The sequence below is a fragment of the Urocitellus parryii genome, chromosome 8 (genome assembly GCF_045843805.1).
Source record: "Urocitellus parryii isolate mUroPar1 chromosome 8, mUroPar1.hap1, whole genome shotgun sequence".
NCBI lineage: Eukaryota > Metazoa > Chordata > Mammalia > Rodentia > Sciuridae > Urocitellus > Urocitellus parryii.
The window spans coordinates 19,077,194-19,089,993 of NC_135538.1; the positions used below are offsets into that span (position 1 = coordinate 19,077,194).

Sequence of the window (12,800 nt, forward strand, 5' to 3'; positions counted from 1 at the left end):
ACTATGTTGATATTTATTGTAATTACTGTCATATTATGACTTATTTCTGGCACCTTATTTTCTTTTCAATTCCTTTTACTATTTTATGCTGTTGTTTCCAATGGCTGTGCCATATTTTATTCTGCTGTTTTAAAATAAATGCATTGTCTTTTTTCCTTTCTAACTTGGGTCACATACACTCACCTTTTATTAATGTGTAATTGTTATAAGAATATGACCTTTAGTGGTATGTATTATAACTTATTTTCAAACTAACATGATTACATATACATCCTACGGTTGGCATAGAGGTTAAGTTTGCCATTTGACTAAAGATCTTAGCATAGAGAAACTGTTCAAGAAAGTCTCATTCTTCAATTCGGGTTGTTCACTGATGGCATAGCGGATAGAAAGTATTTGACAACTTCTAGGAAGAGAATCATTTTATTGTTAGATTCTTTTAGGAGCAGTGCAATTGAGTGATAATTTTTAATGTTAATATACCTGCTGTGGTATGCTAGAATTTTCTTCTACAGATGACATAGTGACCACTTCCTCCTCCACCAGAGGCTGACCAGTATCTACTATTGTACTTCCAGGTCTACTCTTATACGATTTCTGACTTCCCTGTGCAGATTTCTTCTTAGAATATACTTCTGGCTCTTTTTTGGTTGATAGGTGACTTGAAAGAATTTGCTTGCTAGCTGAATGAGAGAAATAGTAAGTATAATATTAATATGTGATATGCACAACCATTACTAAAACAATTATATCCCTTTATATTATGTTCAGAGGGAGAGGTTTATCTTAACAAGATAAAAACTACCACCACTGGATTCTTTGGAATATTCTAGCTTTAAAGAAATCTACTCTAATAATATGTGACCTGCATAGAGTACTACATATTCTGAACAACCACTGATTGCTAAAAGAATATGTTACAATCTCTTATTCATTTGCTGTTGCATGAATGACACCACACACCAGGCAACTGGTTTCCTTTAATTTTTAATTTCTATATTAATTATTTTTTAATGAACAGATGATATAAGTACCATTGGGAGCAATAAAAAGGTATTAAATGTTATTAATTTTTCAAATATACTTGGAGGTACATTAAGTGAATGAGAAAGAAATTCCATTTCTAGTCATTACTGAATAATGGGCACTGGACAGATTCTCCTATCACAAAAAGAATGATAAAATTGGACAAAACTTATAAATCAACTCTTTTCAGCAACTGGATAATATACAGTCCAGGACTGTAATCCTTGAGAGTAAGAAAATGTACAAGGTGATCTCTCTACTTCCCCAGATTTCTGCCTGAAAGCACTCAGGCAGACACAGGAAGGTGTGGTCCTGAGCAGTAATGCTGCCGGGTTCAGAAATAAATATGGAGTTTGAAAGAACTATAGTTTGTCAACTGAGTAAGCAAAGAGACATATCTGAGCAGCAGAGGAGCTTAGGATATACACAAGGGTTCATTTGAATCTTTTGCTGAATTCTGAACTTCCTAAAACACTCAATAACTCCTGGCAGATCATAACTACTAGAAAAGATCTGGGGAGCAGGAGTGGGGAGTTAATGGAGATTCTGTTAGTTGCACGAAAATATTGATGTTCTCACCTGCCAAAATGAAGTGAATTTAATAAACACGCAGAATATGCTGTTGAGACCCAAGGAAGTCCAAACTTCAAGAACAGAGTTAGCCTCATGTTAGAGTAATGGCAACTCAGGACTGGATTCAAAATATCTCATGATCAAATCTTGGTAGAAGCACGCTAAATTGTTAATAAATCAACTAACTTCCAGAACATAGTTCAACATTTTTTCAATGAGGATAGCATAATCTAGATCATTAACAATGTTGCATGCACAATGTACAATACATTATTGATCTGATATATTAAGAAACAGGAAATGTGACCACATCTGAAAAAAAAGTCAACAAAAGTAGAAGTAGGAGGATTGTGAGTTCAAAGTCAGCCCTAGAAATTTAGTGAGTCACTAAACAAGTAAGTGAGACCCTGTATCTAAATAAAAAATACAAAATAGGGCTGGTGATGTGGCTCAGTGGTTGAGTGCCCTGAGTTCAATCCTTGGTGCAAAAAAAAAAAAAAAGGAGATACATAGCTGACATAGATCATAGATGATGGATTTAACACACCTGTAATGCCAGCTATGTGGGAGGCTAAGGTAGAAGGATTACAAGTTTGAACCCACCCTTGGCAACTCAGCTAGACCCTGTCTCAAAATAAAAAAATAAAAAGGTTAAGGATGTAGTTCAATGGCAAAAAAAAAAGTCTGTGTGGGTTAAATCCCCAGTACCACACATACACAAAATAAAAAACTTTTGCATAAGTTGTTAAGGGAAAAGATGAGAATATCTGATGAAAAATGGTGAACACCAACAAGAAAAATAAAATATATAAAGAATCAAAAGAAATCTATATTTAACTATGTATGAAATATAATTTCCTATCAAATTGAGAATAACAGATCAGTGAACTTGAAGATAAGTAATAGAAATAATCTAAAAAGAAACATGGAGTGGAATAATGGATAGAGGCTAATGGTATGATATTGCAGTAGATTAAAAAGTGACCCTCACAAAACAAATACATGCACACAGCACCTCAGTATATGACTTTACTTGACATAGGGTAGCTGTATCTGTAATTAAAGTATGGATCCTGAGATGACATCAATCTGGAATTATACTCATGCTAAATCCAACAATGGTGTCCTAGAAGAATCAGAAAAGAAGAAGATACAGAATCATAAAGAAAGACATGAGCCTTGTGAAGATTTTCGGTCTTTCAGAATGGTGAGAGAATATTTTTTGTTTGTTTGTTTATTGAGTTACCCAGATTGTTGTACAGTAGTCTCTCCTAATCTACAGGGATATGTTCCTAGACTCCTGTTTGATGCCTGAAACTGAGGATAGTAACAAACTCTAAGATGATATTTCCTTAGAAGACACAGAAACAAACCTATATAATTACAGTTATCTCATACTAGACAAAGGATCTAAAAACACATTGGAGAAAAGGTAGCCTCTTAAACAAATGGTGCTGGGAAAACCGGAACTCCATATGCAGCAAAATGAAATTAAACCCCTATCTCACCCTGCTCAAAACTCAACTCAAAGTGGGTGAAGGACCTAGTAATTAGACCAAAGACCTTAACCCTAATAGAAGAAAAAGGAGGCCCAAATCTTCATCATGTTGGCTTAGGACCTGTTATCCTAAACAAGACTCCTAAAGCACAAGAAATAAAATCAAGAATCAAAAATTGAAATGGATTTAGACTAAAAAAGCTTCTTCTCAGTAAAAGAAACAACCGGTAATGTAAAGAGAGAGCCTGCAGGGTGGAAGAAAATCTTTACCACATGCACATCAGATAGCACACTAATCTCCAGGATATATAAGTGACTCAAAAAACTTAACACCGAAAAAACAAAAAAACAAATAACCTAATCAATAAATGGGCTAAGGAGCTGAACAGACGCTTCACAGAAGAAGAAATACAATCAATCGATAAATATATGAAAAAATGTTCAACATTTTTAGCAATTAGAGAAATGCAAATCAAAACGACTCTAAGATTTCATATCACCCCAGTCAGAATAGCAATTATCAAGAATACAAACAACAATAAATGTTGAAGAGGATGTAGGGGGAAAAGGCACACTCATACATTGCAGGTGGGACTCCAAACTGGTACAACCTCTTTGGAAAGCAATATGGAGATTCCTTAGAAAACTTGGAATGGAACCACCATTTGACCCAGCTATCCCACTCCTCAATATACACCCAAAGGACTTAAAATTGGCATTGTACAGTGATGCAGCCACATCAATGTTTATAACAGATGAATTCACAATAGCTAAACTGTGGAATCATCCTAGATGTCCTTCAATAGATGAATGGATAAAGAAACTCGGATATATATATATATATATATATATATATATATATATATATATACACACACACACACACAATGTAATATTACTCAGCCTTAAAGAATAAAGAAATTATGGCATTTGTAGGTAAATTGAAGGAGTTGGATAATATCATGCTAAGCAAAATAAACCCAATCCCCCAAAACCAAAGGCCAAATGTTTTCTCTGATATGTGGATGCTGATGCGTAAAGGGGGTGGGGGTGGGGAAGTGACAAGGGAAGAATGGAGGAACATTGGATTGGGCAGAGGGGAAGGTAGGGGGTATGGGGGTGGGAAAGTTGATGGTATGAGATGTACATTATTATCCTATGTAGATGTATGATTGCACAAATGTTGTGAATCTGCATCGCATATAACCAGAGAAATGAAAAGTTGTGTTCCATTGGTGTATAATGAGTCATAATGCATTCTGCTGTCATGCATAACTAATTAGAACAACAGCACCAAAAATAATCTAAGATGGGCAATCAATAAAAGAAAGAAAATCTTTCATTCACATATATATGATAAAATTATAAGTTAAGCACAATAAGAGATTAATTATAATAACAACAAAATATAATAACATACTGTATTGAGTTGTGTGGATGTAGTCTGTCTGTCTGTCTCTCTCCCTCCCTCTCTCTCTCTCTCTCTCTCTCTCTCTCTCTCTCTCTCACTTAAAGTATTTTTACTTTCACATTTTCACTTAAAGGAAACACTTTCCAAATCCAAATTTCGAACATCACTAGTCTTGGGTATTGGGACTATTATTAAGTAAAATAAGGGTTACATGAACCTAAACACTGTGATACCATGACAAAGATCGATGATGACCTGATAAGCTAGATAGGCACTGAGTGACTAATGGGCATGTAGTGTATAACGTGAGGACACACTGAAAAAAGGGATGATTTGCATCTTGGGCAGGACAAAGAAAAATGGTGCAAGATTTTATCAGACTACTCAAAATGGCACAAGATAAATTGCTATTGCTAGAATTTTCCATTTAAGATTTTTGAACCATACTTTATCATGGGTAACTAATTTAACTAATCTAGTTTGCTAAAGCAACCCAAGGAAAGTAATGCAGATATCAATGGTATGATGTACGTATTTTTAGTCCTAGATGGAACTCCTATAAAAGTAAAACACTTATAAATGGGCTGGGGATGTGGCTCAAGCGGTAGAGCGCTCGCCTGGCATGCGTGCGGCCCGGGTTCGATTCTCAGCACCACATACAAACAAAGATGTTGTGTCCGCCGAGAACTAAAAAATAAATATTAAACTTCTCTCTCCCTCTCTCTTTAAAAAAAAAATACTTAGAAATAAATTTTAAAAAGTATTGCAAAATCTGCTCATTGGCAATATGAAAATTGCTGACAGAAATAGAAAACTAAAATAAATTGAGAGATACACCCATATTCATGAGCCAGAAAAACTCAAATTTTGTTAAGCTCTCCAAATTCAGCACAAGCAAAAATAAAAATTGAAAGCTAAGATTTTCAAGCAAATGTGTTTTCGGAGTAAAATAGATATTAAATCAATTGATTAAAACAGAGTCTAAAAGTAGACTCACACAGACGTGGTCAATTGATTTTTGAATACTATCAAGGTAATTCAATAGGTAAAATATTGTATTTCCAACATACAATGCTAAGACAACTGGATATCCTCATGGGAGTAAAAAGAACATTTACCTCATTCCTGATATCATACATAGAAATTATTTCAAGATGGATCATAAAAGTAAACATATGTTAATATTATACAACTTATAAAATGAATCATGAAATAAATTATTTATCATCTTAGATGAAGCAATTTTTTATTAAATAAAACAAAAAATACTTGTAATTTTTTTAAAACAACAACTTTGACTTTATCAAAATTAAAAGATTCTGTACTAAAAGTTTACTGTTAAGGAATTAAAAAGAAAAGGCTTCAATTAGAAGATCATATTTGCAAAGTATATATTTGATGAAGGGCTCTCTAGAATAAAAAGGATAGTTTAAAAAGAATAGGGAAACTCATTAAAATATGGGTGTAATGTGTGCATAGAAATTCACTCAAGTTATATACATGACAAAAACAAATAAATATTTTTAATCATTAAAATCATTAAATCCTTTAAATTAAAAAATAAAATTGCCTTTTAAAATACCACTTATATGGACATCATTTAGAAATATTCTGTGGACTGAGCAAAAGAATCCTTACTCTTTTGTGCACCTATTATTTAAGTAAGCTTCATGGGCTTTCTTCTTTATTGTTTGTTGTTGTTGCTGTTATTGTTATTATTTTATTTTATTTTTTAAAAATTTTTATTACCAGGAATTGAACTCAGGGACATTCCACCACTGAGCCACATCCCCAGCCCTATTTATATTTTATTTAGAGACAGGGTCTCACTGAGTTGCTTATTGTGAGGCTGGCTTTAAACTCTCAATCCTTCTGTCTCAGCCTCCCAAGCCACTGGAATTACAGGTCTGAGCCGCTGCATCTGGCTTTGTTGTTGTTTTTATTTACTTATTTTTAAATTAATTTCTTGTGGATATACACGATGTTGAGATTCACTGTGGTGTACTCCTGTATTTAGGAAAATTATGTGAGATTCATTCCACTTCCTGTCCTTTTCCTATCCTGCTTACATCCCTTTATTGCCCTTTGTCTATTCCACTAAACTTCTGTTTTCCCCACTACCTGCCACTTTTACATGGGTTAGCTTCTACATATCAGAGAAAGCATGCAACCATTGGTTTGGGGGATTGGCTTATTTCACTTAGCATGATAGTCTCCATTTCCATCCATTTACCAGCAAATGTCATAAAATTATTCTTCTTTATGGCTGAGTAATACTTCATCATGTACATATACCACATTTTCTTTATCCATCTGTTGAAGGGCACCTAGGTTGGCTCCATAGCTTAGCTATTGTGAATTGTGCTGCTATAAACATTGATGTGGCTGTGTCACAGTAGAATACTAATTTAAAATCCTTTGTATATATACAGAGGAGTCAGATAACTGGGTCAAATGGTGGTTCCATCCCTAGTTTTTTGAGGAATCCCCGTACTGCTTTATAGAGTGGTTGCACCAATTTGCAGTCCCACCAGCAATGTACGAGTGAAACTTTTCCCCCACATTCTTGCCAACATTTATTACTAGTTGTGTTCTTCATAAATTAACATTCTGACTGGAATGGCATGGAATCTCAGTATAGTTTTAATTTTCACTTCTCTAATTGCTGGAGATGTTGAACATTTAGTTGTACTGTTGTTCTGGATAGAACATTGTATTAGGAAAAGAAAAAGGCTTGTACTAATAATTTCTGTGTAAAGTGGTTGGATATCAGAGTATTTGCAGTGGCCTGCAACTCAGCCCACTCTTCCTAACCTTGCCCACCCACAGTTGTTAGGGAGAGAAGGAAAGGGGTCAATAGTCTGTGTCACCAGTTAATGTCTATTTTGCTTGGTAGGTCCAGATATAACCAAACCCCCCAAAAGCCCACATATACATATTAGACTGGAAATAGGTACAAAACTTATTTTATATATAAAAAGAAATTTATTTTTAGCAGTTTGCTAGCACACTGAAGATAATCAACACCAGCTCTATTTGGAAGCAGCACCCAGGAAGCATGCTGATAACCAAATAGCTATGCAAAGGTCAAGTAGAAGATATAATCAATTAGAGAAATATAACAGGATGGCAGAAAAAAATTCTGCGTATCAAAACAAATGTAAGTAGATTGTATCCTCTATTTAAAGTCTAGAATCTTGTATTGAACAGAAAAAACTCTATAAGAGAAAGTAATAACCTAATTTTAAACTTATATTAATTTTAATAAATAGAATATTATAAAAAACAATAAATTAGAAATAAAAGAAAGACAAAAGGTCTTTCAAAATGAGAACATTCTTCTTATTATTAAAGCCCATAAAGAAGAAAATAAATTTTTATTTTTCTTCAAGGCGAAGAGTCTTTAAAGTATAATTATAACCAGTCTGCTGATAGTCATAGCCTAATTTGAAACACAAATGTCAGTGGCATCAAATAATGTTTTTTTTTTAATATTTTATTCTACTACCAGTTTTTACTGATTTAGATGGTAACTTGATGTCTTATCTTTAAACCTTTAAAAAATGTTACAAAAAAACATAATTTATGGATCCAGATCCCCCTGTCCAAAAGGCACACTTACACTGGGAGCTCACAGTTTTCTCACTCCCCAGGAAGTTAAATGCTGGGATGAGAGCTTGGCCTTTTCCAATGGAACTCACCATGGTTTCTTCATTTTCTAGCACCTGAAGCTTGATGAATACATCTGGCTTGGATGTACGTACCTGTATTGTAAGAGGATGCTGTAATGCCACTTTAACACAATACCTATTGGGAAAAATATGAACTTCATAAGCAAGTGCATTGTTTTTCTTCAAGTCAGTAAACAAAATAGCATAATTTTCTAAAAGCATTGTCAAAAAGTAAAACCACACTGTGAAGTCCTCTTTAGCAAAGGATCCCAATATGGTAGGGTGAAACAAAATGAGTCTACTTTTATCATCCTTAAATCCCCAAGTAGGAAATGCATCTTTTTGTTTGGATATGATGAGCCACTTTTGAAACTCGACAGACCCCAAAGCCACCATACTTCATAGAGCTGCAACCTGCTACTACCATACCAACTCATTCCATCAGATCCTCCTTCACGTTGCACAAAGAGCACAGCTTACAGAGGCAGGAGCCTTCCATGCATCACTCTTCAGTGTTCTCATTTGATCAAACACACAGAGAAGCTGAAATAGCACCCACAGCCTCCACCCTCACCCTTTTCCCTATATTTGAGAAACCTCAAAATCTAAAACATGCAATCTAACCCATACTTTCTAACTCCTCCTTGATGCCACTGAAGAGTTGTAGGGGCCTTGTTTGTTTTGTCTTATTTTGTTTTGTTTTCATTTTTCTATTTCTAGTGATTTCTTACAAATGCTCAGGACTTTATCAACTTTCCACTTCTCTACAATCTTGCCCTTCTGAGTGTCCTGCTACCTGTATCATAAACACCCTCTCTTTGTCCCTCCTTGTCATTAACATTCCTACATGTGCAGCTGAAGCAAATACATCCACCTTGCAGTCCGGATGGCCACACTTCCTTTCTGGGAGCCATCTCAGTAGATCACCTACTTCTGCTCTTCTCACCATGTCACGTCACTTTCTGCAGTCTGCTCTGTCACCAACCCAGGTGCTAAACATGTACTTGTCAAGGTGTCAAGCAGCTTGTCACTACTGTATACAAACTTCAGTTCTCGTCTTCCTTGACCTCTCAAGAGAACTTGACAGGGTTGATTCTATCTTCATTTCCTCCTGCTTTAAAAATCCCCCCCACCAAGAGCAGAGCAACATTCCCTCTTTTTTTTCAGGACTGCTCTTTTCAGGCTTCTCAGACATTGACGTTCCCACAAATATCAGAGAATCCTAATGTTCTTTTTCTGAGTCTGATTCTCATTTTATACAATTTCCTGGGCACCTCACGAGCCAAAACAGAAAAACAATTTTCAAATAAAAGTGTCCTACCAACCATATACCCGTGTCACGTGGCTATTTTGCTTGTCTACTCTATTAAACCGCTAGGAAGGGGTTAATTGTCTTCCTGTTGACCACCACCTTACACATGACTTTCACCCTCTGTATCCTCTACTGCATAAATGGCACTATCCAAATATTTGTCAAGCCCCAGGTATTCCAATAAATCAAGGCTCTCAGTTTTTGCCTTGATTTGTTAAAATCCTTTTTCCTCTCTCCAGATCCAGGTCACTATAATGGACTGAACTGTGTCCCCTCCTCTCATCACCCCATGCCTCACAGTGTCACATTATTTGGAGATAGGAGTTTTCAGAGGTAATCAAGTTAAAATGAGGTCACTTGGGAAAAAGTCCTAATGGAACATAACTGGTGGTTTTATAATAAAGAGGGGGAATTTAGGAATAGAGTCACATAAGAGAAACACCATGCAGAAATTGAAGCAGAAATTGGGGTGCTGATCCACAAGCCAGGTAGCACCAGCAATTATCACACCAAACCACAGGATGCCAGGAAAAGTGAAAGAACAGATTCTCTGCACAACCCTTAAGGGTGACCCACCCTGCTGACACCGTGGTGATTTCAGACTTGGAGCTTCCAGAGCTGTGAGACAATGCACTTCTTTTGTTTAAGCCCAGTGTGTGGAACTCTATAATGCTACTTAAAATGATCAGAATTATAAAACTCCAGTTATGATTCTAATAATGTTCAACTGGGACACTATATTAAAATACAACAAAATTCTAGCAATAGTCATTTCTAGGTTGTCAGGTTATGGATGACTTTTCTTTACTTAGTAATATGTTTATATATTTTCCAAATTTTCTGTGCATAATAGTATGTTGTGGTTTAAATGTGAACTATCCCCTAAAAGCCCATGTGTGAGACAAATGCAAGAGAGAAAATTAGTATTCCAACAATGTACTCAACACCAACAAATATTTAATGAAGGCCAATTATGTATCAGGTGCTGTGCTAAGTCCCACATTGAAGACATGAGTTTGGCCTTCCATTAATGTTAATTCACATAGAAGTTCATGGGAAGGTAATTAGCTAAATTTGTATGTCCTATTCTCAGAAAGAATAAAGGACTTGAACATCACCGGAATGAACTATATCTAGAGTCTTTAATGCAAAGATTTTATTGATGAATATTATTATTAAAATGATAAATTTTTCTAAATGTAGAAGTGGAGAGAGAATATCCCATGATAAGAGGAAAAACAAATACACAATAAAACTGTATGGTCTATATGTCAGGATGAGCTCTTTAGTTCCAGTGAGAGGTTTCACTGTGCTTGATGACTGGGAGAGGCTGATAAACTCCATTCTTTGTGATCTGGATTTCATTCTATAATTGGTGAGACACTGTCAAAGATTTTCTGGTAGGGAAATCACATTTAAATATGAGTATTAGAAAGGTGATTGCTCTGGAATAAAGTATGAGTATATAAGTGAATAAAGGGAGAATGATAGAGTAAAAAATGGAATGTAATGGAATCATAGATTCCAGAAACAACAGTTTTATAGCTTAAACATAATAAAGGCCTGAAGTAGTGCAGGGACTTTGAGAATAGAGAGGAGGGAGAGCTGAGACATGTCAGAATTAGAATCAACAGAGCCAGCTAATCAAAGAGCTTGGAATCCATGCACAGGATATTCAAGGAGAGTATAGATGAACATAAAAGGGTCAAGGTGACTGGTGGAAGAGAAACCCCACCAGGAACTGAGAGCAGAGATAGAGCTGAACAAGGAGAAAGAAGTATCAAGGAGAATGTGTGACTAAAATCAAGTAAGATGAAGTCTAAGAAAACATCATTAACATTATGTGCAATCATGTAGTCTTGATCTTGTGAAACACCCATGTAATCACATTACTCTAAATTCATTCTTTCCAAATGAGTATAAAAATTGAAATTCAAAACTGATGCAGGATTTTCCTGCAGAATTAATTTTTATACAGAAATACTAATATTTTTAAAGTAATGCCTCTCCCCATCTATCATATACTTATACCTGAATAAAATTTTCTTATCATTGGGTATGTAGTAATCTCTGATTTCTCTTATGGTGAAGGTATTGCAAGGTGATTCCCGGGAGAGACATGGGAGTGGAGTGTAAGAACCAATGAGGCGTAGCTTCCATCGAGAGCTTGCTGCATACATGTCACCCGTAAATGCTTCAGCCACAAATGTGTATCCCTTCTATAAAAAAGAGCAATTACACAGACAGGACTTATATTGTCACTGTTCTCTTAAATGTATAATATAGATTATAATATTAAAATGCTTTACTATCTTGATATACATATAGATCCCAAGATCTCTTAATACACATGGAACCACTTTCAGTAGGCCTTGAAATTCCTCTTAGAAAGCATCATCTTAAATTTTTTCAGGAAAATTATTAACATTTTTTTGTGTGTGGTTCCTTAAAAATAAAATAAAGTACTTTATTGTGATAGATAGTTCTATGCTTTCTTTTAATTCCCCTAATGCTTCCTAGGGCAAATTTTAAAATGATTACATCATTCTGGAATAGCTCAATGGCTTCTTATTTGAGTTCCCACTCTCAAAGACACATCTTTCTCAAACACTGAGATGAAGAAATCAAGAATTCATAAGTGGAGTTTTCTTGAGATGGCTATGAAAGCTATGGAAATAACAGTGCATCTGATCCCAGTGAGCCTGGATTCATATACCGAGATGAGCTCTTGAGATTGGAGAAAACAGACTATTAAAGAATATAGGAAATTGACTACTTCATTATAGATAAAAGCTTGGTTCAACGTAATTGGATATTTGGTCAAAAGAATCAATTAATCACAGCTTGATATAACAAGATGCAAAATTTCAAAGAAATTCAGGGTTTGTAAATCTAAATGCTCCTAATAAGGAATAAAAAGAGTTGTCTTCTAGTTGTTCTGTTACAGAGGAAACTCTGATGCTTTTAGATTTCCAGAAACAAAAATTTGTATACACACAATCCAGAATGAATAGATAAAATCTCAGTAGCTATCTAGGGATATCAGCCAGAAATCCAATATTCATAATGAGATGAGAATTCCAATACTGATAAGAAACTCTTGATATCATGTTTGGGACAAATAAAAATTACACATGCAAAAGCATATTTATTCACAAAATGTAATATGCACAGATTTATTGCTATTCTTATGTTTGAGTTTACTGTATTAATGCATTTAAAGAACAAAACATTGACTCTTGTGTTTGTAATTTTAAGAGAAAAAAAGTTATAGAATCATCTGAGAGATATTGGCAAGTGAAAATCAAA

The 12,800-nt window shown here is 34.9% G+C and overlaps 1 protein-coding gene across 1 annotated transcript in view; it reads right to left on the reverse strand.

The window, feature by feature from the left end:
- Positions 1 to 12,800, reverse strand: part of Adgb (androglobin) — a 158,345-nt gene that overhangs the window by 38,099 nt on the left and 107,446 nt on the right. The window contains exons 26-28 of the mRNA XM_077801965.1: positions 11,523 to 11,710; positions 8,131 to 8,315; positions 484 to 683 (exon numbers count right to left, since the gene is read on the reverse strand). Of these exons, the coding sequence (XP_077658091.1) occupies positions 484 to 683; positions 8,131 to 8,315; positions 11,523 to 11,710 (573 nt within the window). The remainder of the gene's footprint in view (positions 1 to 483; positions 684 to 8,130; positions 8,316 to 11,522; positions 11,711 to 12,800) is intronic.